The sequence below is a fragment of the Salvelinus fontinalis genome, chromosome 1, assembly GCF_029448725.1.
Source record: "Salvelinus fontinalis isolate EN_2023a chromosome 1, ASM2944872v1, whole genome shotgun sequence".
Classification (NCBI taxonomy): Eukaryota; Metazoa; Chordata; class Actinopteri; order Salmoniformes; family Salmonidae; genus Salvelinus; species Salvelinus fontinalis.
In genome coordinates, this window is record NC_074665.1 from 45468182 (window position 1) to 45495486 (window position 27305).

Below are 27305 nucleotides of genomic sequence, written 5' to 3' on the forward strand. Positions count from 1 at the left end.
GTGAGGTGGGCGTTTCCCCACCTAGACCGGTAAGTAGGTCTTTATAGTTACATGTCTCTTAAAGGGATGTGTTTTTGTCTGAGTGTGGGTGTGCCTGTCCGTCTGTTGTTTTGCTAGTGTGTTTGAGTGTCCGTGTCATTCAGTGTGTGTGCATGTGTAAATGGGTAGCACAGGGGAAGTGTCAAGGCCTGAAATGGAGGTTTGATATAGCTCTGTTGGGGGGGGGGGGGGGGGGGGGGGGGGACACACGACAGGAAGGAAAGATGTGCATGGCATCTAAGGGACCACCTAATACAGGAAGTCAATAGTGTCAGTTTGATGTCTAGACTAGATGCTCTTTCTTCTTTAAACACTCTTCGTCCTATCCAGTCACATCATCAATAGTTGGATAATTTTGTCAAGTTGACCAACCAACGATCCATCCACATTTTTCACTCCATTATTTCTGTGTGCACAAAGTCTGTCCTCTGTCCTCAGTTCTGCATATCGCTCTCTTTCCTAGTAGTAAACTTTCTTTGATTCATGAGCGTATGTAGGCTCTTTTTGTGCTTGGGCTACCATCTGACTTCTGCACTTTCTGGACTCTTCATGTTGCTTCCTCTGCTTTCCCCCCTTTGTATTATCAATCTACAGCTGCATCTATAGATATAGAGGGTAACCCAGAAAACCTCCTTCTACTTTTAGAACAACGAGATGCATCAAAGGTTTATATTCGTGTATATACCAGTTGATATAATACTGTATAACTTGGTATACCCAATTTACAGTCTATGTTATACAATTATTTATAAATATACTAGACGTATAGGTAATAGATCCAACAATACGTAACAGACCAGAAGTATAATCCATCAACTAACTGTGATTGTATTACATAGATTACTCCAGGCTATGTTCTAACTAACTACCTCTTCAACTCTTATCTATAGCCAACTCAAACAATAGATCTCCATCTTTCCCACGTTTCTTCACCCTTCCTAAATCTGTCTCATCTCCAGCTCTAACCAGGGTCGTGTTCATTAGGTGTGTTCGTTCACAACGGGAAATGTGGGTTTCTCACTGGACAAAGCCAAGTAGTTTTCTGCCATTTGGTGCCTAATGAACGTGACCCAAATCTATCTCAAATGCCTCTCTAACTCAATCCCAAAACCATCACATAACCCCACATATCTCCTCCTAACTCTAACCTGTCTCTTTTTCTTTAAATCATAACTTCACCCCTCACCTTTAACTCTTGACATGTGCAATTTCTCTCCGTTAACTTCTCTCTATTTTACTCCTTTACTGCTTTTCCCATCCTTGACTTCAATGGTTAAACTTCACATCTCATTTCTCATTTCTTCACCTCCCCTCTCTTTAGTAGCCTATAATCATCAGCCGGTTCAAAGGTCAGGGCCCATATTCATTAAGAGCCTCAGAGGATCAGTTTAGCCTTTTAAACCATAATTAATACAATTTATATGGACGGGGACGGACGGACGGGGGGAGGGGACGACGACGACATAATCCTAGATCAGCACTCCTACTCCCAGACATTTTTTAAATACAGACCCAGGGCCCCCGAGCGGTAATGTACTACTCCTTATTCCATCCCTAAATGTGACTCACACTGTGTCCCCCATCACTCCACCTTAGGCTTCTAATGGTTGTAATGAGCCATGAATGCCAGTGTCATTAATTAAGAAACTGACCAGATTTAATGTCGTGAGGGACAGATGAGGTACAGGGTTCAAAGTTCAAACTCTACGGTCATTATGCTAATTTCTTAGTATGGGGGTGGGGGGGTCCTATAATGTTTTGGTTGGATATGACTCTGGTGTACATGATCCTCCAATTGTATCCCTTGTTGTTGAGCTGTGGGTTAATGAGATAATGGCTCAGTGGGTTTGTAAGGGCATGGAGCTAGCAACACCTGTGGGTTTTATTCCCGGATGGACCACATATACCGAATATAAATGTCACTGTCAATGTCCACAGTTCTGTAAGTTGCTTTGGATAAAAGCACCCCTGCGAAATGACGACAGTTAATGTTTAAACTGGTAACAGCACCGTATCCTTCTCCCTTTTCTCTGTCACACCTGGGTTGTGTTCATTAGGCCACACTGTAAGGAAACGAAGACAAGCGATTCTTATTGGATACGTTCAAATAGTACCACCTCGTTTTACTCCGTTTCAGAGCGCTTTCTTCCATTTCGATCCTTCTGAACATGACCAAGACTCTGTTTGGCATATTCTTAATGCCCTTTGGACTGTTACTGGTGTATTATCCTCTTACCCACCAAGGGGTGCTATAACATCCTCTCTCCATATAGAATGCTTTGGTATTCTTACTCCCTAGTCCCTACACATTTACTATGGCACGCTAAAGGTGTCCACCCACTAGACTTTGCTGTTATTTATTTCATTGAACCTTTACTTATGCAGGGAAGTCCCATTGAGACCAATGCCTATTTCACAAGGGAGCCCTGCTTCACAGAGAGCCGCAAACAATGCAAAGTACACGGTGAGGAACTAGTGACATAATTATTTGGGACACAATTATTAGGGTGCTACAGAATGCTAGGCTTATATTTCTATGAGCTAGACATTGTGGACTTGACCCCTAGCTTTGGGCAGCACTATGTCTGAAGGACAATTGGTCAGCATCATGTTGATGCAGAGTTTGGACTTCGGGATTTGGATTCCGTTGCTGTCCGCTTGAATAGTGCTGAATCTCTAATTGCTGCTGTTGCCGCTTATTTGTTTACGTCGAAACCTCCCACACAAGACTAAGTCACCACACCCTTTCTGAAGGACATTTGGCTCAGCACCCAAAGGGCTTTTGCTCAGCTCCGTTTCTAAATGTCCAATCCTCTATTTCAGCTTCTTCGTCCTTTGTCCCTGGGTCTATTCCTGAATCAAGCTCATATATTAATCATTCATTTCCAGCCTGCTAAAGAGGAGATAACCACTGTTCAGGGTATCTTTCAAAATGGAGTCTTTCATTACAAAACAAAGCCTGAAGGCTTGAAGAGGAGTTATCCTTTGGAGGGTGATTTAGTTTTATCAATATGCACTAGAACCACTGCCCTAGGGGCTCGGGGCTCCTCTGATGCTGTGGTTCTACATGGGGATTGGTCATGAGTGGCGCACCCCTGAGGTTGCTGCACTGGTGTCGCCGGGTAGATAAGCTAGGGCCTCTGGGAGATTTCCCAGAGTCCATTTCCCTCATGCACGGTTAATTGATTGTCTTTTTTAATGCACAGTTGGTTAGGGAATTGGTCGTTGGTATAAGCTAGCCTGATCGTTCCTTACGATGCCCTTGTCTCAGTGTACCTTGGCTTTGTGTTTCTTTGCTAATCCCGTGACCCATTGCATACTCTGAAAAAGGTTCTACCTTAAACGATAAAGCATTCTTCGGCTTGTCCCTGTATCTTTTCACTCAACAAACAACCCTTTTTTTCTTTCATCAGCCCTTGTCTCTGTCAAAGACTCCTTTTTTCTTAGTGTATATTACTCTCTCTCTCTCTCTCTCTCTCTCTCTCTCTCTCTCTCTCTCTCTCTCTCTCTCTCTCTCTCTCGCATGCTCTCTCTCTCATGCTCTGTCTCTCATGCTCTCTCTCTCTCATTCTCTCTCTCTCTCTCTCTCTCTCTCTCTCTCTCTCTCTCTCTCTCTCTCTCTCTCTCTCTCTCTCTCTCTCTCGCATGCTCTCTCTCTCATGCTCTGTCTCTCATGCTCTCTCTCTCTCTCTCATTCTCTCTCTCTCTCTCTCTCTCTCTCTCTCCTCTCTCTCTCTCTCTCTCTCTCTCATGCTCTGTCTCTCATGCTCTCATGCTCTCTCTCCCTCTCTCTCTCTCTCTCTCTCTCTCTCTCTCTCTCTCTCTCTCTCTCTCTCTCTCTCTCTCTCTCTCTCTCTGTGTCTCTCTCTGCTCACCTCCCTCTCTCTCCCCCACCTGCTTTCTTGTCCTTTCACATTCATTCATACTGTCTCTCATCTCTTGTTTCCCCCAAATACTACCCACACACCGCTCTCTTGCTCCTCCGATAGTAGAATAGCAGAATGTAGAGTTCCACCATTAAACACAAAGACAGTCGGAGGGAGAGGACATTATACGGTGACACTGCACTAAAAGGGGAGGTGACTGCAGTACTTTCCTCTTGCTGCAGTGCCTCCATTTCTCCTGATGGTGTCTCACCAGTACTGGGGAGTGTGAGGGAGATGGAAAAGTGGGGGAGGGTAAAGATGTAGAGAGAGAACAGCGAGAAACCTTGTGGTACATCCTTTGATGAGGAGATGGGTGGTGGAGGAAAAAAATCAACACACACACACACACACACACACCAGCCCACAGCCCACCTTCTCCCTTGCGCTTCAGCATAGTTGTACACATACACGTCTGTCTTTCTCTCCCCTCATTATTCCTCTTACCCATCTTCTGTCCCTCCTTCCCTCCCTCCTCTTAATGTACTCAGTCTGTCACCCCCTCCTCCCACCCTGTTGTATATCCCCACTAAGTGTTGTCCCGCTCCATCGTTACCCCTCCCTCTCTCTCTCTCCTTCCTCACTTCCATTCAGATGCTTTACAGGCATTACCAAACCCCTGCAAGATTGCTCCCTCTTCTATCTCATCACCTTTTCTCTCCTCCTCTCCCTCATCTTCCGCTCTTCTCATCCCCTGCCCTTTATCATCTCTCTCCCTTTCCCCTCCCTCTTTTTATTGCCTCTCTTTCATGTTTCCCATCATTGTTCATATAATTCTACTCCATCCCTCTCTCTCCTCCATCCATCCCACCTTCTCACACAAATGACTCTCACGTCACCTCTACCTCCCCTGCCTTATCCTCACTTTCCCTTTCTTCTCCTTCCATTCCTTTTTCTTCCAACCCCCTCCTCTTCCACCGCCTCTCTCTCCTCCTTCTATCACACTCTCTCTCTCGTTCTCTCTGCGAATTGGGAAAGGGTTTTGCTTTTTCCGCCAACCACGACGCTCATGTTCCGCGCAGTCAGCACTCCTACCAAATTCCTCCCTGCTTCTCTCCTCCTCTCCCTTTGCTCTCTGCTTTTCCTCTCTCTCACAGTCTTCTCCCCTCCCCCTGTTCCTTTCTGCTGGTACCTCACAGTCGATGCGCCCCATAATCCCGCGCTCCCTCCCCCTCTTGCTGCAGTGTTTCTGCTAATATACATTAGCGTCAGTGCCGCCATCGTGCACGAGCAGTGCACTCTCTCTTTCTCTACCTCTTTCTTTCTCTCTGTTTTTCCTTCATCGTTGACCTCCCCTTCTCTCTCATTCCAAGTTCATTATGATTAAGCGGCGTTTTCCCCTTAAATCGTTGACTTCATATTTTTTTGGAATGCTTTTGAATGCTTTTGTATGCAGTGCTCACACTCAGCCAGGTGAGCCTGTGTGTGTGTGTGTGTGTGTGTACGTTTGTGAAGGGGAGAAGTAGCTGTGGAGCGCAGGACACGGTGGCCAGGGCAGGTATAGCTCTGAGAGAAAGAAAGAGGGGGGTACGGTTCCTCCTTCGCTTTACTCTTGATCACTTTCATCTCTACCACTCTTTCTCTCCAGTTATGTTGTCTGTCCGTCTCTCTCTCTCTGTCCTTCGCTTTTCTCCCCCCATTTGAGCACAAGTTCTTCTTCCTCCCCATAGCCCCCCCCCCCCCTTTTTTTTTTTGTTGCAGTTGAGACGTGCGTAGCTACTTCAATACTGCGCTCCGAACACTGGCCAGCGTCTTGAGACGAAACTCATCAAAAGGCACCCAATTATCTTGTTAACACGAAGCCCAGACCTACTATATACATTTTCCTTTGCCAATGAGCATTGAGCATTTATCTCAAGTACTTATAATGTTTAAACATAGGTAATCACTTCCACAGGAAAGGTTTATTGATGTTCTAGTAAAGTTGCTTTCAATTCCGTCATTAATTCTCTTGAATGGTTACATTACTTTAATTAGAACGCTAAAATCAATATGTTCTCCCCATATGGTTGTATTGCGGAGAAAACATATTGGCTGGATAGGGTTTAGCATTTAGCAATGTTGACAACTTGTTTTTGTTCATGTAGGCTATTAACTATGACCAAATAGTAACCAAATAAACCCCAACTCTACATAAAGTTTTTTTTTAAATACTGCATTTTGAAGAATAGGGATTTAAAAAGTAATCATTGCTCTATGCAGATAGTTCAAGATTCTTTGTCCCCCACCCCCCACCCCTTGGACTTTGGGTGCACTAGAGTTGAGTAGAGCCCCTATCCGATTCCATGCATAGGAAAACAGCAGTGCCTGCTGTCCATGGTGCTGAAATGTTATCTCTCAATAATACCTTGGACTACGCAGATAGTTCCAGATTTATACTCCCCCCACCTTGGGGTTTGGGTGCAGTAGAGCCCCTATCCCGTCCCATGCATAGGAAAACAGCAGTGTCTGCTGTCCATGGTGCTGAAATGTTATCCCTCAACAACACATTGATCTATCTATGCAGGTAAAAAAATAAAAAATAATCCCCCCTTGGACTTTGGGTGCACTAGAGTCAACTAGAACCCCTATTCCGTCCCATGCATAGGAAAACAGCAATGTCTGCTGTCTATGGTGCTGAAATGTGATCCCTCAACAATACATTCGTCTATCTATTCCATGCAGATAGTTTAAGATTCTCTATTTCCCCCCCTGTGGGTGCAGTAGAGACTCTATCCCGTCCCATGCAGTGCTGCTGTCCATGGTGCTGAAATCTGATCGCTTAATTAACAATAGAAGTGCTTCTCTGCTGGAATCTCCCTCAGTTCTAAGATGACCGTTGGTTAGATCTCATTACTGGGTTTCTTTTCTGGTTCATTTGTCAAAATAAGCCATTTCAAGTTATTTAATGTATCTTTCTTTCTTGCTTCAACTCTCCTATATCTTTAAATCGTCCTTTGAAATAGTCCATTTCCAACTGCAAGACATGCAGTAAACACACAAAAAAAAGCACTGATATGATTTTGCAGTGTTCTTAAATTCAAAGTGCTCCTGGTATTTTTTGTTGAGCAAGCAATATCAGGAGTACTGCAGTGAAGAATAGTGCCAAGTTTTACTTGGGCAGTCAAGACTAAGGAATTGGAATCCTGTCTTACCTATCTATTACTCTACTACTACTTATTATTAGAGTTCTGTGACGTATACATACATCAACTGTCCCCAAATCAGTGTATCTTAAGTATCTAATGTCCTGTCAGTCTCTAATCCCTCTAAGTACTGTTCTCAGACCTGTGCTTATATCTGTCCCATATGCTGCCAGTCCATCCCATGCAGCAGCCTCTGATAGTTGGTAAACCTTACCTGAGTGGAGGCTGTCTTGAATTCTGGAATCTTTATATCTAGATAATGTTTCATACAAAACACAAAACTAGAAAGAAATGAGCAGAAAACAGTCCAAATAGAAAAAAAGATTGAAAACAAGTTCCAAGTTAAAGATGCACTTTGGAAATGTCTTAAAAGTTGTTTGTGCGGTTGAGAAAGTAGACGTACATGCTGAAGACAAGACATTGACAATGTGGTGATGAGAAAAAAAAATGCATCAAGCTAAATGTAAATGGTTTGAGAAAAAAAGTCACCAAAGAAATGAACAGGTGATAAAATAGTAAAGAGCAAAGTGAGAGACTTTTTGAGAAAGAAAGAACAAAATGAGGGGAGAAAGGAAGGAAAGTACGAGTGAGGAAGAAAGAACGCTCAAGTAAAATGCAGTGAAGGAAAAGAGAAGAGGAGTGCAGAGATGGGATGAGAGAGGGACACTGAGAAAGGAAAGAGAGAGTGTGAGATGAGGAGGAAACTGAAGTCCAGATTCCCCTTGAATGAAATGTGAGCGCCTTATGCGGAATATGAGATTGAGGGAACAAGGGAGAGAGAGAGAGAGCAAGAGAGGGGAAGGGAGGGCTAGAGATTGAGAGAGCGCTGGAGAGGGGGTAGGACGAGGAAGAGGGGGAGGAAAGGGGCGTATTCCATTAGAATAGAAAAGGAGGTAAACAACATACATACGGTTCACAGTATGCAGAGGCTTTGCATTGAAGAACACCTTTTCAGAAGGAAATGGATTCTACACTGACAATGCACTGCAATGGGGATGTGCTAACCTAGCGAGGGGCAGGAGAGAAAGCAAATAATTCTGGCTTTTTACTGCAGTGGAATTCATTCACTTGTATAGCGCACTCTCCCTCTACCTGGCACTCATCCTCTCTCTCGCTCTCTGTCTCTCTCTCCCTCTTTCCCTGCTTCTCAATCTCTCTTTCTCTCTCTGCCTCTCTCTCCCCACCTCTCATTCTCTCTCTGCCTCTCATCCTCTCTCTATCTCTCCCTGCCTCTGTCTCTGTCTCTCTCTGTCTCGCTCTCTCTCTCTCTTCCATTCCCTCTAGCTTTCCCATCCTCAGGTATTTGTTGGGCATCACTTGTTTTTCCCGATCTAGATTATTTCTATCCTTTACCGATCACTCCATTAAAAAGCTGATTTCTGATCTGTCTCTCGCTCCTCTCTATCTTTCCCTCTCCCCCTCTCTCTTACACATGTACACGCACACACACACGCACGCACGCACACGCACACACACACACACACACACACACACACACACACACACACACACACACACACACACACACACACACACACACACACACACACACACACACACACACAGAAGACGCAGAAGACACTATTGGAACAGCATGACATAACCTTGCTTCAGTTGAAAGTAAAGGCAGTAGAGGGATATAGGGAAACATGGTGCCTGTAGCAGACTGATGGAGTCGATCTAACATTAGTATGGACACTACACTCCTGGGAAGCGATTAACACACACACACACACACACACGCATCGAATGCTGTGCCACCTAACGTCAGAAAAGCATTAGGGACTTAGAGAAAGGAAAAGTGAAGGAGCGAAATGTATCCCTGATTTGTTATGTTATACCTCCTTCAAATTCTCTCTCTCTCTTTCGCTTTCACTCTTTCTCTCGTTCTCATACCTCCTCGGATGCTCTCCTTCTCTCTCTCCCCAACGACCCCCCCCCCCCCCCCCCTCTCGCTCTCTGCTATTTGGTACCGAGGCAAGCAGATTGCAGTGGAGGGGATGGGGGTTCGCTCTGCTGGGGTCTTTAGTGGCCTAATTAGAGATACTATATCAATGAATTGAGAGAAATTAGAATCCTTTTTGGAATCATGTACAGTGTACATCATCTTACAGTAACAGCAGCGTGAGGCACAAAATGGAACCAGTCGAATAAGAGTGATGCTAGGTGCTGAAATAGGAAATGGAAGATATTTTGCTTATAGCACATTCATAACACAACATGTATTTTTAAATGCTCAAGCAGTAGTCCCGTGGTCTCCGTTTTTGCCTTGCTTTACACTCATCGTATTATTCTCATATTTCCCGCCTACACATTTTAAGTGTTTAAAAAACGACAACAACAGTATCATCAATGTTGACTCAAACATGTGACATTCCACGCATTTCACTCATTCATTGCTGTATGTTAGTGACTGAATATGGACTAGGCCTACATCTCCCCTGTCTTCTGGTGAATATTACTTACCTGAACAGCCTTGATAAACCAACTTTACATTCAACCTGTTTTATCTATTGAAATCGTTCTTTCTTATAGCCTAATGAACCTGCTGCAAGGTCATTTACTACACTCTATGCACATTACATGAGGAATTATAGCGTAACTAAAAAACGATGACTATTTCTAATGTTCATATTTTATACATACATACCTTTCCTTTTTGCTAAAATGATGTCCCTTTCTCTACCCGCAGACTCCTCCTCCCTCCGTTTTCTCTCCTCCTCTCCCTCCCCCAGTTCTTCTATGCTCAGTTCGGTCTGCGTCTCCTCTTTCAAAGGGCGCAAGGGTGGGAACAAGTCATCCAACAAAGCATGTTACACTGCAGACATGACTTGTCCGTCGGAAAGCGAGAAAATCGTGATAAACTGCGGGGGGGTGCGGCATGAAACCTATCGAAGCACCCTAAAAACGTTGCCCGGTACCCGCTTATCTTGGCTTACCGAACCGGACGCCTTTAGCAACTTCGATTACGACCACAAAAACGACGAGTTCTTCTTCGATCGCCACCCGTCCGTCTTTTCATTCATCCTCAACTATTACCGCACAGGGAAGTTGCACTGTCCGAACGATGTGTGCGGTCCGCTGTTCGAAGAGGAGCTGGCATTCTGGGGCATCGATGAGACGGACGTGGAGGCTTGTTGCTGGATGAATTACCGGCAGCACAGGGACGCAGAGGAGGCGTTGGACAGCTTTGAGAATCCCGAACCGGAGTTGCCAGAAGACGACCCAGCTCTACCAGGAGGCGCAGATGGGGACATGAAAAGACTGTGCTTGCATGAGGACGGAAGGAAAAAGACTTGGTGGGAAATCTGGCGGCCCAGAATGTGGGCCCTTTTTGAAGACCCTTATTCCTCAAAATACGCCCGGGTGAGTGACTCTTTGTTATATCTGATTAAATGTCATATTTCATTTGTCATTCCAACTTTGACCACACATATCTGAGTCGCAATAAGTTGTTGAAAGTTTTTAAAATGAGCTTCCCTTACTAAACAACCAATATACGTATAGTTGACATGAATAATGCTACCTTAGATTTTCGTCCAATAAGCCAACATAATCGAGCAGGCCACTTCGGTAGGCTATGACTTCCTTGACAGTTTGCTTGTGTTAAACGGCAGGATATTGACTCACGGATACTGAATAATTAATTGTGATAGCATGGGAAAAATGGAAAAATCGTATGGCTCCTATGTTAATTCCAGATTGTAGACTATAAAATAGCCTACGTGTTGATATTGTTTCGTTATGAGGGTGCTGCCAAGTCAATGAGTTGACAGGGATACTGATAGCATATATATTTGAATCATAATCCACCAAATTCATGTTTTCATAGTAATATTGTCTAGATAATTTAGCCTGCTGTAACAGGTCCCATACCTGCATCCAAGCGCACTATTTTCTCCGTCCCCCTCCCGTAGCCTACTCAAACACTCCCCATTAGCCCGTTCGTGTCGATGCGCCTAAGCATGCTGAATTTCATGCTATTTATTTAGCGCTCATTTGAGCCTTCATACAACCTCGAAACTGGAACATAAAAACAAGTCTTCTTTTCGCATTTCCCCATTTGCCCTTGGTGATTGTCATTTTTGGCTAGTTTATCTGGCCCCCATTACAGTGCGAGGCTGTGATAAAGCCCCATTCATGCACGCTTTTCAGACCCATTTCCTAGAAGCTGCGTTCGTTTCGAATCAGTTGGTTCTCGAGCTAATAGTCACGAGAGCTGAGGTGCTGAATGTAAAAAAGGCTTTTACCGTTTGGTGATTTGATTCTCTTTGATGGTGCAGAAGTCAAACATAGCGTCATATACGGGTAGAAAGAAGAACGATACAGGGGTTTGATGAAGAGGTATAGATTCAATAATTGGATTGAATAGGCTATGTTTCTTTATCCACAAATGCGCGTAGGAAATAACATGTAGGCTATGCCCAATTAGCTGGCCATATAGTTTGCTTTGTGTACAAAGATGTTGACATCATGCATGTTGTAAAAATTATGCACACTCCTATTGATGTTGAGTACCATACACGTTTCCTCGTTGATGACACTGCAAAACACTCCTCTTTAGGCACATACACACACGCTGTGTGCACGTATGTAGCCAGGCACCACATGGAAACAACACAAGCAGACAACAGACAAAACAACACCTGCAGCGCAAACATGTATAGATCCAAGTACCTGTACTGTATGTGCAAAAATAAGTATACAAATACACATCCATACACGCATGCGTGCGTGCGCGCACACACACACAAACACACACACATGCACCCCCCCCCCCCCCCCCCCCCCCCCCCCAATCCTACACACACTGCACCTCTCTCTCTAGTACAGTCTCACCTGACTCTAGAAACTACGCAGCTGTCCACGTCCAGTATCTGATCTCAGCACAGGAAGAGCTGTGTGTCAGGGTTAGATAGATATATCATCTGGATTGGGTCACCTGATCTTTCCCTTTGGCAGGCATTGGCTTTAATGTTGGATAACAGGAAGTGCCTCTCTATTGGGCGCTCCAGCCGATGGCGGAGACCACATGAGTAGGCTGGATTCCTGACCGGCACTCCAGGGTTTCTCGAACCGGAAGATATGGGCGGCGAGCTTGAACTGACGGATCTACATATGAGCAGCGATCAATGATCAGAGACATTATTCATAGTACTATTCAACGGGCTGTTTTTTTTTTATTGCACATGAGTGCATGGATATACCGTAGCACAACACCCATACACACACACACACCACACACACACACACACACAGACAGACAGACAGACAGACAGACAGACAGACAGACAGACACAAGCTGCTGTCTGTGCTGCCTTTTCTGCTGCAGTAGACACCGGGAGAGAAAGGAGGGGGAGCACCGGCGAGAGAGAGAGAGAGAGAGAGGGGATGATGAGAGAGAGGGAAAGGTGGAGTAACAGAGATGGAGAGGGAATAGATAGGGACAGGGGTAGAGAAAGGGAGAGAAAGAGAGGGATAAAGAGAGAGAGAGGGAGGAGAGATATAGTGGCAGGAGGGCAGAGACGGAGATGGGGGAATCGCTAGAGAGAAATAGACATTGGGAGGTGTGTGTGTCTGTGTGTGTGTGTGTGTGTGTGTGTGCTGGATTCATCTTCCATCTGCAATGAAGGCTTTAGCAATACAATCTGCCTCGATATTTGATTGATTATCTTCTCTTTTTGTCTGCATTTCAATTCAGTAATTTTTCTTGCCCTTTAAAATGTAAAGATGTTTAAACATGAATCGAGGCTTTGTTTTTAAGTGATATTATATGAATATTTTACCATCTCATTTGGTATTGACGGCATATGGCTTTGGATGTGGTGTATTATTCTATTTAGCATCTTCTATTGATCCCTAATGGCTCGAGATTGAGTTTCACAGTGCGATTAATCACAGTGTCATCACATAATTGACATTCCTTGATCCTAACTTAATATAACCTCAATAGAATTCTTGTTAACGGTGTTGTTTTGTCACAATTTGTCCAGTTAACTCCTTTTCAACAACAAAGGAGATCTTGATATGTTTATGAACCGGTATTTTAACGATTGGAATCAGCTGTGGTCTGATCAGATTGCAATGCTTGTCAATCAAATTGGTCAATAGAACAGTGGTAGTGTAGACCCAATAGATTTCTGCGGAATGCAGTGTTTGTAGATATTCTAATAGCGTAAAACTTCAACGAAACACTGAGTCTCAAATAGAGGCCTGTTCCTTTTAATAGCCGGGCATCGGCACACAATTCAGCAAATAAACGGCCGTTTCAAATAACGGCAGGTCTAAGTGAATTGTTTACGAGTGAACATTAGTGAGTACCATAAAGATTGTGCGACAGAAGATTAACGAGAGCAAAATCATTGCAGTGAATGAGAGCGGCGTCTCATTCAAGAGGCGCAAAGAGCGAGAGAATGGTGCCGAAGCATGACATCGGGAGTGTATGATAAGCAGCCTAGTCTTTGCAAGTCTGATCTGCGATGGATTTGTTATTATGTCTATACTGGTCATACTGGTCCTAATAAACAGTGTGGTAGTCTTTTCAACATTTTATTGAGCAGAAGCTGCGTGCATTAAGGAAATAGAGGCCTGGCTCAAATAGACGCCTGTTTCCAATAAGCACCGGTTGTGTTCAGTGTAGAGCTGGGCGATATGGACAAAAATCCATATCGGGATAAATTGCCTGAATTGATGCGATAATGATGAACAGGCCGTTAAGTTTATAATATTAATGTGCAGCACAGTTGATTTTTTTTATCATCCTTTAAACTACTACGGTTTGTAACCATCGATTGTCCAATTTAACAATCATCCATATGAGCAAACGTACATCATTTCAAACGTCACATTCCTCTAGTATAGGCTACTTATTGTAACGAACGATATCAGCAAAATACCGGTATGGTCGGTGGCGCTCGTTTCCGGTTTATCGTCCCAGCTTTAGTTCAGCGATTGAAGCAAATAAACGTCCAGGCGATCAATTGAAGGTAGACACGGTGAGGCATGGGCTTACTATAAGCGTTGAGCACGCTTTACTATGAAATGGTATTCCAGTTCTATCACCAAGGCATATATTTGTGCCTGCTCTACTGATACAAGAACATACAGTAGAACCGAATAGAATGTATTTGATCCTTTCCCTGTTCATTCAAGAGTATATCACTTGCACCAGGTCCATTTAACCTTTTTACTGCAGCGGGCTAAATCAGGGTCACACAGAGTGTTTCTTGGTCGTCTGAAACGGGTCCAATTTGAAACAAAAGTATACACCTCGCACACGCACGGTTAAGGGCTTCAGAAAAAGAAGACACCCGCACCGTGTCAGATATAGAGTTGAAATGTTTCCAGGTTTGCGTTTGCATCCCAATATTAACCTCATACACATCACAGAAGACTGAAAGATAACAAAACCGTTTGACACAGAAACACTGGATTTTAGGTAGTTAAAAAAATAAATAAAAATGTTGGTTAAATATGAAATTCGGACAAATATGATTAACATTACACGGCGTGAGGCCACTAGGTCATTTGACTGCAGGAAAGGCCTACCACAAAAACATGACTTATGACAGTCATAGAGACATTCAGTATTTCTTCCTCTACAGTGGAATGGTATGATTGTCTGTCAGTAACGTATCTACTGGCATATCACATTTGTTGTCTATTATGCACACCGTATACATTTTGATCCTCACCCATACCCTTTTCACACTATCGTGCTCACCCAAACCAAACTGTGCTGCCTCTGATATTTTCCTATTCCACACTGTCCATTTTTCTTAGCACGATTCAACCACGGCGGATGCGCAACCAGGCCAGCTCACTACAACTTGGTTGGGCTCGGTTGAGCTCAGTAGGCCTTGTCTGAAACCCTCTCTCATGCTTCACAAATACAGCCTGGCTGTGTTGGCTCTATCAGTGTTGTTGGGGCAGCGTTGCATCCTGGGTGAGGGTTCAGACCCCCTGTGGTTCGCTGTTTGCTGTTCTCCTCTACTGTGTTCAGTGTCAGAGCGCAACATTCCTGTAATGCACACGAACGTGACCAGAACAGGGTGTATCCGGGTAGAAAACACTGTGCTGACCAGAAAATAAAAAGGTAGCCTATAAACAGGGGTTCCTATATATAGAACAGTGGTTATTGGACAAAATGCTTGGGGCAGGGTTTGGGGGACATTGCCATTATCGGTGCGGGACCATTGCGTTCGTTTTTTTTGGGGCACCTTGTTTGAATTCTCAAAGGAAGCTTGAATTCTCAAAGGAGGGAATGAGCGGATGGTATGTTTGGGACGGAAGTGGAGGTTTTCATATCAAATATAATTGGTGTAGGTTTCCAAGTTGGCGTAGAATCTGAAAGCACTCGTACTTCACACGCAGCATGTACAACAACATTCTTCTGTCTCCGTTTAGCGTAGACCGCTTGTGGGCTCTCTATTTTTCTACTGGGTCAGTTCTAATTTTGCGTAGTCGTGTGAGAGTTTTTCCGCACCATTTGGCCCTGAAGCAACCACCTCCCACTCTGTGCAGTCGGGGTTTGTTTTGAGATACGTGCCGAACGGGACTGTGGATTGTCTGAGAGTCAGCCAATCACAGCGAGCCTCCCAGCCAATCACGGTGGGATCTCGTTCTTCTCCTCTCCTTGCTTCCTTGTGATTGGAGGAGAGCCCCAAGGATTCCTGCTGTGCTCTCCATTACATCACCGTCCACATCAACAAGGGGCTCCAGAGCCAATGTTTCTTTCGTTCAAGGGAACCACTCACTCAAGATCACAATGTGCTTCTCACCGTTAGAATAGTTTGTATGACTTGTCCTAAATGTGTGAAGCTCAACGCTTTCCCCCACACCATTAATGTCCCAGTGCAGGTGATGATATCTCTTAGAAATAAACCCTCTGTACGGACACAAATTAAGGTTAGTCCTGGACTAAAAAAGCTCTTTCAAAAGAGAATCTCCATTGAGAAGGCTTTTTAGTCCTCGCCTAGGTTTAACTGCACAAGACAAAGGCAACGTACAGAGGGTTTATTTCTAAGAGATATCATCACCTGCACCGGGACTTATGTGTCTTAAAATATAAAATAAATATCCTTCGTCTTCCACTACACTATAATTGATTCTCCAGTGTGTTCATTCAAAACCTGATTGTAAACGAAGGCCTCTCACTTTCATTCTTGCTTTTCCCCCCTTATGAAATCCCTCTAAAAATAGAACGCGAGTAGCAAGGAGACGAGTCTTTAATCCTATTCTCTCTTGGCAGGTCTATCCCTCTGTTGCTTGCAGAATATCATCTGGCCCGTACGGCCATTTGATATAAACAGCGCTTACACCAAACAGGTTGACGCCCCGAAAATAGCCCGTGACACCACACCAACTGTTTGGTTGCCAGGTGAACAGGGTTGTTCATTTAGGAGCCACTCTCGCTGAGCTTATTACGGGTACACGGCGTGTCACAGGAGGACTCATGGGAAGGGCATAACTAACGATTAGCCAACTTCCCTTTTTGGTGCACGTGTTTGGGAAAACCATCACGTTCGGTTTCTATTTTCCCTGACGAGGTATTGTGCCTAGGTCTTCTTGTCTTGTGTTTGTATCAACCCAGCAATCCGAACCCCTCTATTTAGTGTAGTGTCAATGTAATACTATCTCTGTCTGTTGTTGGTATTTTTGAAGATGGATGCGTGACATCGTGCCAAAGGAGAAAAGTGGACAAAACAATCACGCGATTCGCATCAACCGATTGGGCACTTACTGTGAACTAACTGTAAACTGTAAACGTGCTTTGAAAAAAACGAATTCTCTTTGTTTTTCAGCCTTCAACTTTCCCATCCTAATACGTATTATGTTTCACACTTTATAAAGTATTTTGCGATGACAATGCCTTGTTGCAAGAGGCCCCCTCCACTCCCTCGCTCCCTCCCAAACTCCCTCATACCCACCCTACCTCTGTGCCTCCCTCCCCCATCCATCCATCCCTCCCAGCCTTCATCATCCATCCCCTATTACCTCCTCCCTCCCTTACAAACTTCTCCCTTCCTCCCTCACAACCTCTTTCCTCTCCCCCTCTGTCCTGCTCCGCCCGTGTTCTCTCCACCCTTCCGTTATGGCCCTGCTTCAGCCTTTCAGCACTACAATCTGCACAGCCAGTCAATTACTTGGGGCATAGTGGTACCCCTTGTTACTCTCCGCCATCGCACTTCTCAAACTGAAATCTGTTTGGACACCGGCGAGGCTGGAGAGTTCGGGTGGTGCCAGAACAGGATAAAGCGGTGTCAAACTGAATCCCTTAAATGGGGGACAATCCAGTCAAAACACGGGAGAGGGCGGGAGGTAGAGGACTCAGTACTGTACACACCTATACATTTACATTTACATTTAAGTCATTTAGCAGACGCTCTTATCCAGAGCGACTTACAAATTGGTGCATTCACCTTATGACATCCAGTGGAACAGCCACTTTACAATAGTGCATCAGATCTTTTAAGGGGGGGGGGGGGGGGGGCAGAAGGATTGCTTTATCCTAGGTATTCCTTGAAGAGGTGGGGTTTCAGGTGTCTCCGGAAGGTGGTGATTGACTCCGCTGTCCTGGCGTCGTGAGGGAGTTTGTTCCACCATTGGGGTGCCAGAGCAGCGAACAGTTTTGACTGGGCTGAGCGGGAACTGTACTTCCTCAGTGGTAGGGAGGCGAGCAGGCCAGAGGTGGATGAACGCAGTGCCCTTGTTTGGGTGTAGGGCCTGATCAGAGCCTGAAGGTACTGAGGTGCCGTTCCCCTCACAGCTCCGTAGGCAAGCACCATGGTCTTGTAGCGGATGCGAGCTTCAACTGGAAGCCAGTGGAGAGAGCGGAGGAGCGGGGTGACGTGAGAGAACTTGGGAATGCTGTTGTGTTCGGTGCAGAACCAGTCTTTCCCCACCCTGTTATTTAAGTCCCTCAAAGCAACCTCAAGGACGGAAGCCTTTAGAAACCACATTATCTTAGATGGAGGGCTGAAGAGCTGGGCTGGATGGCCTGCCCCGCTTATCGATGGCAGGGAAAACACTTGACAGACAGAAAGTAGATGCAGTGCTTACCTCTTTAGGCAGTGCACTTTACGCCGACGAGAACTATATTATATATCTGAACACTGTACACACCTGTATACATGCACATTTGTTAATCTGCACACACTCCAACACATTAACCCTAACACTTTCCCCATAAACCTTCCTACTGCTTATTCACCTTTACGCTGTTCACATAAAACATGACCCGTACACCTCTTCATTTACCGTCACGCTGTCCACGCCTGCAGTATGAAGTACACATAAATCATGAATCATAGTACACACCTCTGCCCATAAACCTTAATGTGTACATTGACCAGCACACTGTAGCTACACACCAACAGCAAAGACATAACTTACTGTTCTCAGAGTCCACATAAGAGTCCACATAAACCTTTTTCCACTGTACTCAGCTATGCAAATGAACGATGAAGTACTGTACTCACCTATGCACATTAACCAGTACACAGTAGCTACACACACATACATCAGAACATTATACACAGAGCTCCATGTTCACTTTTTATTCCACAGCTATGCACATGAACTAGTAAAATGGGTAGCAGGGTGCACATAAACCATTTGCTGGACCTGCAATTTGAATGCAGAATATTTCTCTGAATTAGGAAGAATGTAACAATTAGCCTAAAATGCCGAAAAACTAAAAACTGTTGGTGTTATTTAGACGGTCAATTAAATCTCAGCAATTATCTGGCACTCTGAGTCCTTCTCAATCGCCGTAGCGCGATTGAAATGTCAAGGTCATTTTCGATTGAGCCGACATACGCAGTGTTCACCGTGAAAGCGGTCTCCGCGAACATTGCCTTTACAATTCTATCGCGCTGTAGCGCAGGTCCTCAGCGCTACGGTTTAAATCAAGCCCTAAATGTTCAAATCTCAAAGAATGGACCTGTTGTCTTTTATATACGAGCTGTATTAGGGCTGCATTCAATCCGTATCGCGGAAGTATCGCGGAAGATCTGTGTTGAAATGTCAAGGTCATTTCCAATTGAGCCGACATATAAAGTGTTTACCGTGAATGAGGTCTCGGCAAACGCGGGAACAATTCCTTTAAATTCCAGTCGAGCTGTAACGTGGATTCTTCACGATACTTCTGCAATACGGATTGAATCCAGCCCTTAATTGTGTTACATCCATACATTGAAAAGACACACACCCACACACCCATAAATACAAATACTGGCATGCATACAGACACACATCTATCCAATATATCGGAGACATAGTCATCTTTCCCATCCCCATATCACCTTGGTTTGCCATAAAGCTGAGGTATGGGGCTGGAGGAATGTAACCACACTCAAATTCATTGATGGCGCTATGGATGCAAGGACTGATAGTTGGAGTGAGTACATACAGCACCAGTCAAAAGTTTGGACACACCTACTCATTCAAGGGTTTTTCTTTATTTTGACTATTTTCTACATTGTAGAACAGTAGTGAAGACATCAAAACTATGAAATAACACATATGGAAACATGTAGTAAGGAAAACAGTGTTAAACAATCAAAATATATTTTATATTTGAGATTCTTCAAAGTAGCCACCCTTTGCCTTGATGACAGCTTTGCACACTCTTGGCATTCTCTCAACCAGCTTCATGAGGTAGTCAGCTGGAATGCATTTCAACTAACAGGTGTGCCTTGTTAAAAGTTAATTTGTGGAATTTCTTTCATTCTTAATGCGTTTGAGACAACCAGTTGTGTTGTGACAAGGTAGGTGTGGTATACAGAAGACAGCCCTATTTGGTAAAAGGCCAAGTCCATATTATGGCATGAACAGCTCAAATAAGCAAAGAGAAACGACAGTCCATAATTACTTTAAGACATGAGGGTCAGTCAATACAGAACATTTCAAGAAATTTCAAAGTTTCTTCAAGTGCATTCGCAAAAACCATCAAGCGCTAGTCCAAATTTGACATTTTTGGTTCCAACCGCCGTGTCTTGGTGAGACGCAGAGTAGGTGAACGGATGATCTCCGCATGTGTGGTTCCCACCGTGAAGCATAGAGGAGGAGGTGTAATGGTGTGGGGGTGCTTTGCTGGTGACACTGTCAGTGATTTATTTAGAATTCAAGGCACACTTAACCAGCATGACTACCACTGCATTCTGCAACGATACGACATCCCATCTGGTTTGCACTTAGTGGGACTATTATTTGTTTTTCAACAGGACAATGACCCAAAATACACCTCCAGGCTGAGTAAGGGCTATTTGACCAAGAAGGAGAGTGATGGAGTGCTGCATCACATCACCTGGCCTCCACAATCGCCCGACCTCAACGCAATTGAGAAGGTTTGGGATGAGTTGGACCGCCGAATGAAGGAAAAGCAGCCAACAAATGCTCAGCATATGTGGGAACTCCTTCAATACTGTTGGAAAAACATTCCAGGAGAAGCTGGTTGAGAGAATGCCAAGAGTGTGCAAACCTGTCATTAAGGCAAAGAGTGGCTACTTTGAAGAATCTCAAATGTAAAATATATAAAATATTTGTTTAACACTTTTTTGGTTACTACATGATTACTTAAGTGTTATTTCATACTTTTGATGTCTTCACTATCATTCTACAATGTAGAAATAGTAAAAATAGATAGAAACTGAACAGCGGTAGATATAGCAGATTGTACCTTTAAGTATTTCTTCGCTTACAGGTTTATGTTTGATTGAAAATATATAGTTTTAAAACAGACTGCTCTAAAACACTAGTCCTAAAGCATGTTGTGAGTTGTTGTGAGTTCTGTGAGGCAGGGTTATTTGCATCTGGTATAAGGTTTGTGAGTGAGTATGCCTGGTTTGACAACGCGTGACATTCGGCTCCGCTGTAGCTCCCTGTGCCCCGTGACACTTAAACAGTCATGCTGGATCACTGCTCATTCCAATAAAAAAAATGACATGGGTAGGAAGGGTGCGACACTGGAACAATTCCTGTGTGACCATCTGCTAGCTCACGATGGTTCCACCCCGTAAGTCACTGGAGAGGGAAGAGCGAGCGAACGAACGAACGTTTGAAAGCACCAGTGAATGACCGGTTTAAGAGAATATGTTATGTCATGTCATATCGAAGGGGTTTATTAAAATGTCCCCATAAAGATTTGAAATGTAAGGTCTCAGATGGACCACCGTTTAAATGGCTCAAGGTCCTCGCAGTGAACAAATCGGAGTGCTCTCGCAATGCACAGATCTGAATGTCCTCACAAGGTAGGCAATAGGTAGCTCTACGAGGACATTTTTATTCACCCAGAGATGTACCTATTTTTAGCTCTTCACCGGCGTTTGGCCAGTGAAGTTGGGGGTGGTGAGTGAGTGGGTTGATGCTGGTTCGAGCTCTGAAATGTCCTTGGTGGTGAGTAAACCGCGGGAATCTGCAGTCTGTCTGTGTGCCCCATGTCTTTCCTGTTTCTCTTACAAAGCCGTTTTTTTCGTCACAATGCCCTCAGTTAGATTAAGGACAGAGAGATATAGAGATAGCAGAGATATAGAGATAGCAGAGAGAGAGAGAGAGAGAGAGAGAGAGAGAGAGAGAGAGAGAGAGAGAGAGAGAGAGAGAGAGAGAGAGAGAGGCAGGCAGGCACTCAGTCATCACAGCTTATAGAACATGGACAGCTTTGCCAAACTAGGAAAAGAGAAAGAGGGATACCTGGTCAGTTGCACAACTGAACGCATTCAACTGAAATGTGTCTTTTGCATTTAACCCAACCCCTCTGAATCAGACTATCACTCAGGCTTTCAGACAATGTAAGCAGGGAGGACAGGGGGACGGGGGGACGAAGGGGGTGAGGGGGGTTGTGTCGCAAGGACAAACGACACATAGTCCGCTGCAGTGATCTGGATCGAATACAACGCAGACAGGGGGATGAGGAAAGTGCAACACATCTCTGTTTCGCGCCCTCACCTACAAACCCATTTGCTTGTCTTCAGAAATGTTGGACAGGACCACAGTGAAAAATGAGATGGACATGTGACGTGTCGATCATAGAGTAAGGTGTGTTTGTGTGAGCTCACTGATTCAACACGCCACATAGTTACCGCAAGTTATAAAGGGCATCACAGTAGCTGGTAATTACATTTTCTGCCAAATAAAATAGTGTGCTCCAGGATTCAGTCATTTGACCAATTAGCAGAAGGTACACTCTTAGAGAAAAAAGGTGATGTCTAGAACCTAACAGAGTTATTCGGCTGTCCCCATAGGAGAACCCTTTGAAGAACTCTTTTTGGTTCCAGATAGAACCCGTTTGGTTCCAGGTAGAACCTTTTTGGGTTCCATATAGAACCCTTTCCAAAGAGGCTTCTCCATGGAACCCACAATGGTTATACCTGGAACCAAAAAGGGTTGTCCTATGGGGACAGCTGAAGAACTCTTTTGGAACCTTTTTTCCTAAGACTGTAGCATGTGAGAGGACTTCATTTTTAGTAACATCCTGTTGCTTCGATTCTGTGTACTTCTCTCTCTTTACTCACGTCCTTAGTGTGTGTACAGTACATAATCACACACTTCCGAAACAGACACGCACTCACGTGTGTACGCAAGGCGCCACAAACACACACCCATGCATCTCAATCACACCTTACCCCCCTCACCCCCAGCCTCATGCCCTTCATTGTCCCGCAGTGTCCCGTGTTAGGTGACCCCTGTCTGGGGCTCCAGTCTCAGTCTCGCTTCGCCGCTGGGTCTACATAGCTCTGGTGCACCAGGTTCTTCCCTAACCCGCCTCTCCCCCTATCCAGTCTATTCTCCCTGGGGTGCTGACTTGGCCGGCGTTCCTTCCTCCACACCTTTTCCGGTATATCTATCTGGTTCTGCTTCGCCTTGCGTTTTCCCTCACTTCTCCTCAAGTAGCTGTCACCTGATCCCCCTTAGCACCAATGTGAGAGGCGGGGGTGGTGGGGATGTGGCTGGCGGCAGAGGGGTCTCTGGCTACATTCCAATATCACTGTAGAATGAAACCCAATGGGAAGTTTGTTTTGTGCTTACTACAGCGTTGTACCAACACAACCATACATTGGGCATGCATTGTAAGTGATAGTGTATTGGGCATGCATTCTAAGTGGTAGTGTATTGGGCATGCATTGTAAGTGGTAGTGTATTGAGGATGCATTGTAAGTGGTAGTGTATTGGGCATGCATTGTAAGTGGTAGTGTATTGGGCATGCATTGTAAATGGTAGTGTATTGGGCATACATTGTAAGTGGTAGTGTATTGGGCATGCATTGTAAGTGGTAGTGTAATGGGCATGCATTGTAAGTGGTAGTGTATTGGGCATGCATTGTAAGTGGTAGTGTATTTGGCATGCATTGTAAGTGGTAGTGTAATGGGCATGCATTGTAAGTGGTAGTGTATTGGGCATGCATTGAAGTGGTAGTGTATTGGGCATGCATTGTAAGTGGTAGTGTATTGGGCATGCATTCTAAGTGGTAGTGTATTGGGCATGCATTCTAAGTGGTAGTGTATTGGGCATGCATTGTAAGTGGTAGTGTATTGGGCATGCATTGCAAGTGGTAGTGTATTTGGCATGCATTGTAAGTGGTAGTGTATTGGGCATGCATTCTAAGTGGTAGTGTATTGGGCATGCATTGTAAGTGATAGTGTATTGGGCATGCATTCTAAGTGGTAGTGTATTGGGCATGCATTGTAAGTGGTAGTGTATTGAGGATGCATTGTAAGTGGTAGTGTATTGGGCATGCATTGTAAGTGGTAGTGTATTGGGCATGCATTGTAAATGGTAGTGTATTGGGCATACATTGTAAGTGGTAGTGTATTGGGCATGCATTGTAAGTGGTAGTGTAATGGGCATGCATTGTAAGTGGTAGTGTATTGGGCATGCATTGTAAGTGGTAGTGTATTTGGCATGCATTGTAAGTGGTAGTGTAATGGGCATGCATTGTAAGTGGTAGTGTATTGGGCATGCATTGAAGTGGTAGTGTATTGGGCATGCATTGTAAGTGGTAGTGTATTGGGCATGCATTCTAAGTGGTAGTGTATTGGGCATGCATTCTAAGTGGTAGTGTATTGGGCATGCATTGTAAGTGGTAGTGTATTGGGCATGCATTGCAAGTGGTAGTGTATTTGGCATGCATTGTAAGTGGTAGTGTATTGGGCATGCATTCTAAGTGGTAGTGTATTGGGCATGCATTGTAAGTGGTAGTGTATTGGGCATGCATTCTAAGTGGTAGTGTATTGGGCATGCATTCTAAGTGGTAGTGTATTGGGCATGCATTCTAAGTGGTAGTGTATTGGGCATGCATTGTAAATGGTAGTGTATTGGGCATACATTGTAAGTGGTAGTGTATTGGGCATGCATTGTAAGTGGTAGTGTAATGGGCATGCATTGTAAGTGGTAGTGTATTGGGCATGCATTGTAAGTGGTAGTGTATTTGGCATGCATTGTAAGTGGTAGTGTGATGGGCATGCATTGTAAGTGGTAGTGTATTGGGCATGCATTGAAGTGGTAGTGTATTGGGCATGCATTGTAAGTGGTAGTGTATTGGGCATGCATTCTAAGTGGTAGTGTATTGGGCATGCATTCTAAGTGGTATTGTATTGGGCAAGCATTGTAAGTGGTAGTGTATTTGGCATGCATTGTAAGTAGTAGTGTAATGGGCATGCATTGTAAGTGGTAGTGTATTTGGCATGCATTGTAAGTGGTAGTGTAATGGGCTTGCATTGTAAGTGGTAGTGTATTGGGCATGCATTGAAGTGGTAGTGTATTGGGCATGCATTCTAAGTGGTAGTGTATTGGGCATGCATTCTAAGTGGTAGTGTATTGGGCATGCATTCTAAGTGGTAGTGTATTGGGCATGCATTGTAAGTGGTAGTGTATTGGGCATGCATTGAAGTGGTAGTGTATTGGGCATGCATTGTAAGTGGTAGTGTATTGGGCATGCATTGTAAGTGGTAGTGTAATGGGCATGCATTGTAAGTGGTAGTGTATTTGGCATGCATTGTAAGTGGTAGTGTAATGGGCATGCATTGTAAGTGGTAGTGTATTGGGCATGCATTGAAGTGGTAGTGTATTGGGCATGCATTCTAAGTGGTAAGTGGATATTATCGATTTTGGAACGTAGCCAAATCTTATGTCTATTGTTTCTTGTCTGTTCGTATTGCGTAGCTATGTTACTTTGGCATTCTTGCTATTTTACTGTTCAAATGTATGAATGCGCTTGAACGTTTGCTTTCGTTGTGGTATTGAGAAAAGTGCACACTAAAAATATCTATAACAAGCTTCTCGGCGATTGCTAAATAGAGAACAAGTAATAATTTGATGTCTTACAATGATGCTTATTGACATATTTCATGTCTCACTGAAGAAGCGTAAGGGACAATGCAGCCGTTTTTATATCAATATCAAATCATTTCCGGGTAAGAATTTAGTACCTTACGATAATAGAGTACTATTAAAATGGGCAAAAATTGCTTTTTTAGCAACAACAACAAATTCTCAAGCCAGAGTGGGGAGGGGAAAACTAGCTGTTATTGGCAGAGAAGTTAGTAACTTTATTTGTTATTGGTCATATTAACCAATTTATAATATCACCATGGAAAGCCGAAACTCCCTCTCCTTCAAACCTGCTGATTAGAAGGTCCTGTGTAGATTGTATTTTCAACCAGCAACTGTCATGAAATAACACAGATCAATTTTTGTTCACACTTTTACAGTGCTAGTTTTATCAGCTGTTGCACGATATGATACAAAACATAGGAAAAACTGTATTTTGATTCCACTGGGCCTTTAACTTGCTTAATGCCGAATGACCGTAATATCGTATACTAGATCTCAAATACCATTAACTTTAACTTTTTTAAATGTTTTATCTCCTTTTATATGTTTACTTACTTATGTAGGCTTACTCATGCTGCAATTCAGCTTTTATCTGCAAATGTGTACAATTCAAAATAACCTTAAATATATAGAACTCCGAACTCCTATATGACAACACTGTTGAGAAACCTTTGGTTTGGGAAGAAGTCACAGGTACTAAAATCTACTGTGAGAATTCCTCATTCGAATTCAAAAGAACACGGTGAGAAAAAAAATGACTTATTCCTTTCCCCGTCTCTTCTTTTTCTGTCCCACTTTCAGGCTCTGTCCATTTCACACACTACCTCACCGTAGGGTGCTGCTTTCTCACACTCACTGCGTGCTAGCCCCATCACTCCATTGTTCAGCATAAAATAAGAGGATGAGAAGTTTTGTACGGTTATACCTTAATTTTACATAGCTGTAATCAGGGAAAGGAACCGGTGCAGGAAAGAGAATTGGGGGGGGGGGGGGGGGGGGGGGGACATAACTGGGAACGAAAGTGATCTGTAGTGTTCCGAGAACCAGTCAATAATGTTCAAAAATGATTCCTGATGTCTAGTGTACAATTCGTAAGTCAGTGAAGTGATGATGCCTGTAATAGACTAAACACACTCCAATTCACGTCATGTCATGGTGTTCAGTGCTTCAAGCCAAACCCCCTCCAGGTCCGCCCCTCTCTCCCCACCTGTGACATTTCAGACGCATATCACGCCTGCACTTACCTGGCCAATCAGACATGTCAATAACTAGCTTACCGGTTCCATAGCAAGCTGCTCTGTCTGCGCTAATTGGTGGAGTGAATGAATTCGCTGAATGTAAAAACCACGTTGATATAATGGGTAAACGTTTTTTTTTTTTTTTTTTTTTTATTACGAAAAAGAACTATATGAACCTGTACTTTTCTAGGGGGGGTGGACTTGTTCAGAATATTATTATGCCGGTCGGAAACACTGGAACGGGAAAAAGAAAATGAATAAGGAGTTCTGTTTTGTCTCTGGTTGAAATAGAAATGCCAATTGAAAACGTACTGTTAAGCAGTTACTTTAGTAATGATGATGATGAAGAAGATTTTAATAAAAATGATGATGATGATGATGATGATGATGATGATGATGCACTTGGTCTAACTCAAATCCTTGTCACCGATTCAAGGTTAAACCCAAAGTCAAAGCTTTTACACCAAGAAGGTACTTCATATAACTCTTCATATAAGGTTTCAGTCATTCCCCCTTAAGATAATACATGAACCACTTGGCAGGTAGCCTAGCGGTTAACAGCGTTGGGCCAGTAACTGAAAGGTTGCTGGTTTGAATCCCCGAGCCGGCAAGGTGGAAAAATCTGTTGTTCTGCCCTTGAGCAAGACAGT

The 27305-nt window shown here is 44.0% G+C and overlaps 2 protein-coding genes across 9 annotated transcripts in view; one reads left to right on the forward strand and one right to left on the reverse strand.

Annotated features, from left to right (window-relative positions):
* Positions 1-7840, reverse strand: part of zgc:56095 (Ferritin, lower subunit-like) — a 77986-nt gene extending 70146 nt beyond the window's left edge. The window contains exon 1 of the mRNA XM_055923346.1: positions 7302-7840. The gene's annotated coding sequence lies outside the window, so the exon portion shown is untranslated. The remainder of the gene's footprint in view (positions 1-7301) is intronic.
* Positions 1-27305, forward strand: part of LOC129855502 (potassium voltage-gated channel subfamily C member 1-like) — a 78646-nt gene that overhangs the window by 908 nt on the left and 50433 nt on the right. For all 8 annotated transcript variants that reach the window (XM_055923239.1, XM_055923231.1, XM_055923268.1 and 5 more), the window contains exon 2: positions 9780-10453. In XM_055923239.1, coding sequence (XP_055779214.1) covers positions 9830-10453 — 624 coding nt within the window. In that variant the 5' untranslated portion in view covers positions 9780-9829. The remainder of the gene's footprint in view (positions 1-9779; positions 10454-27305) is intronic.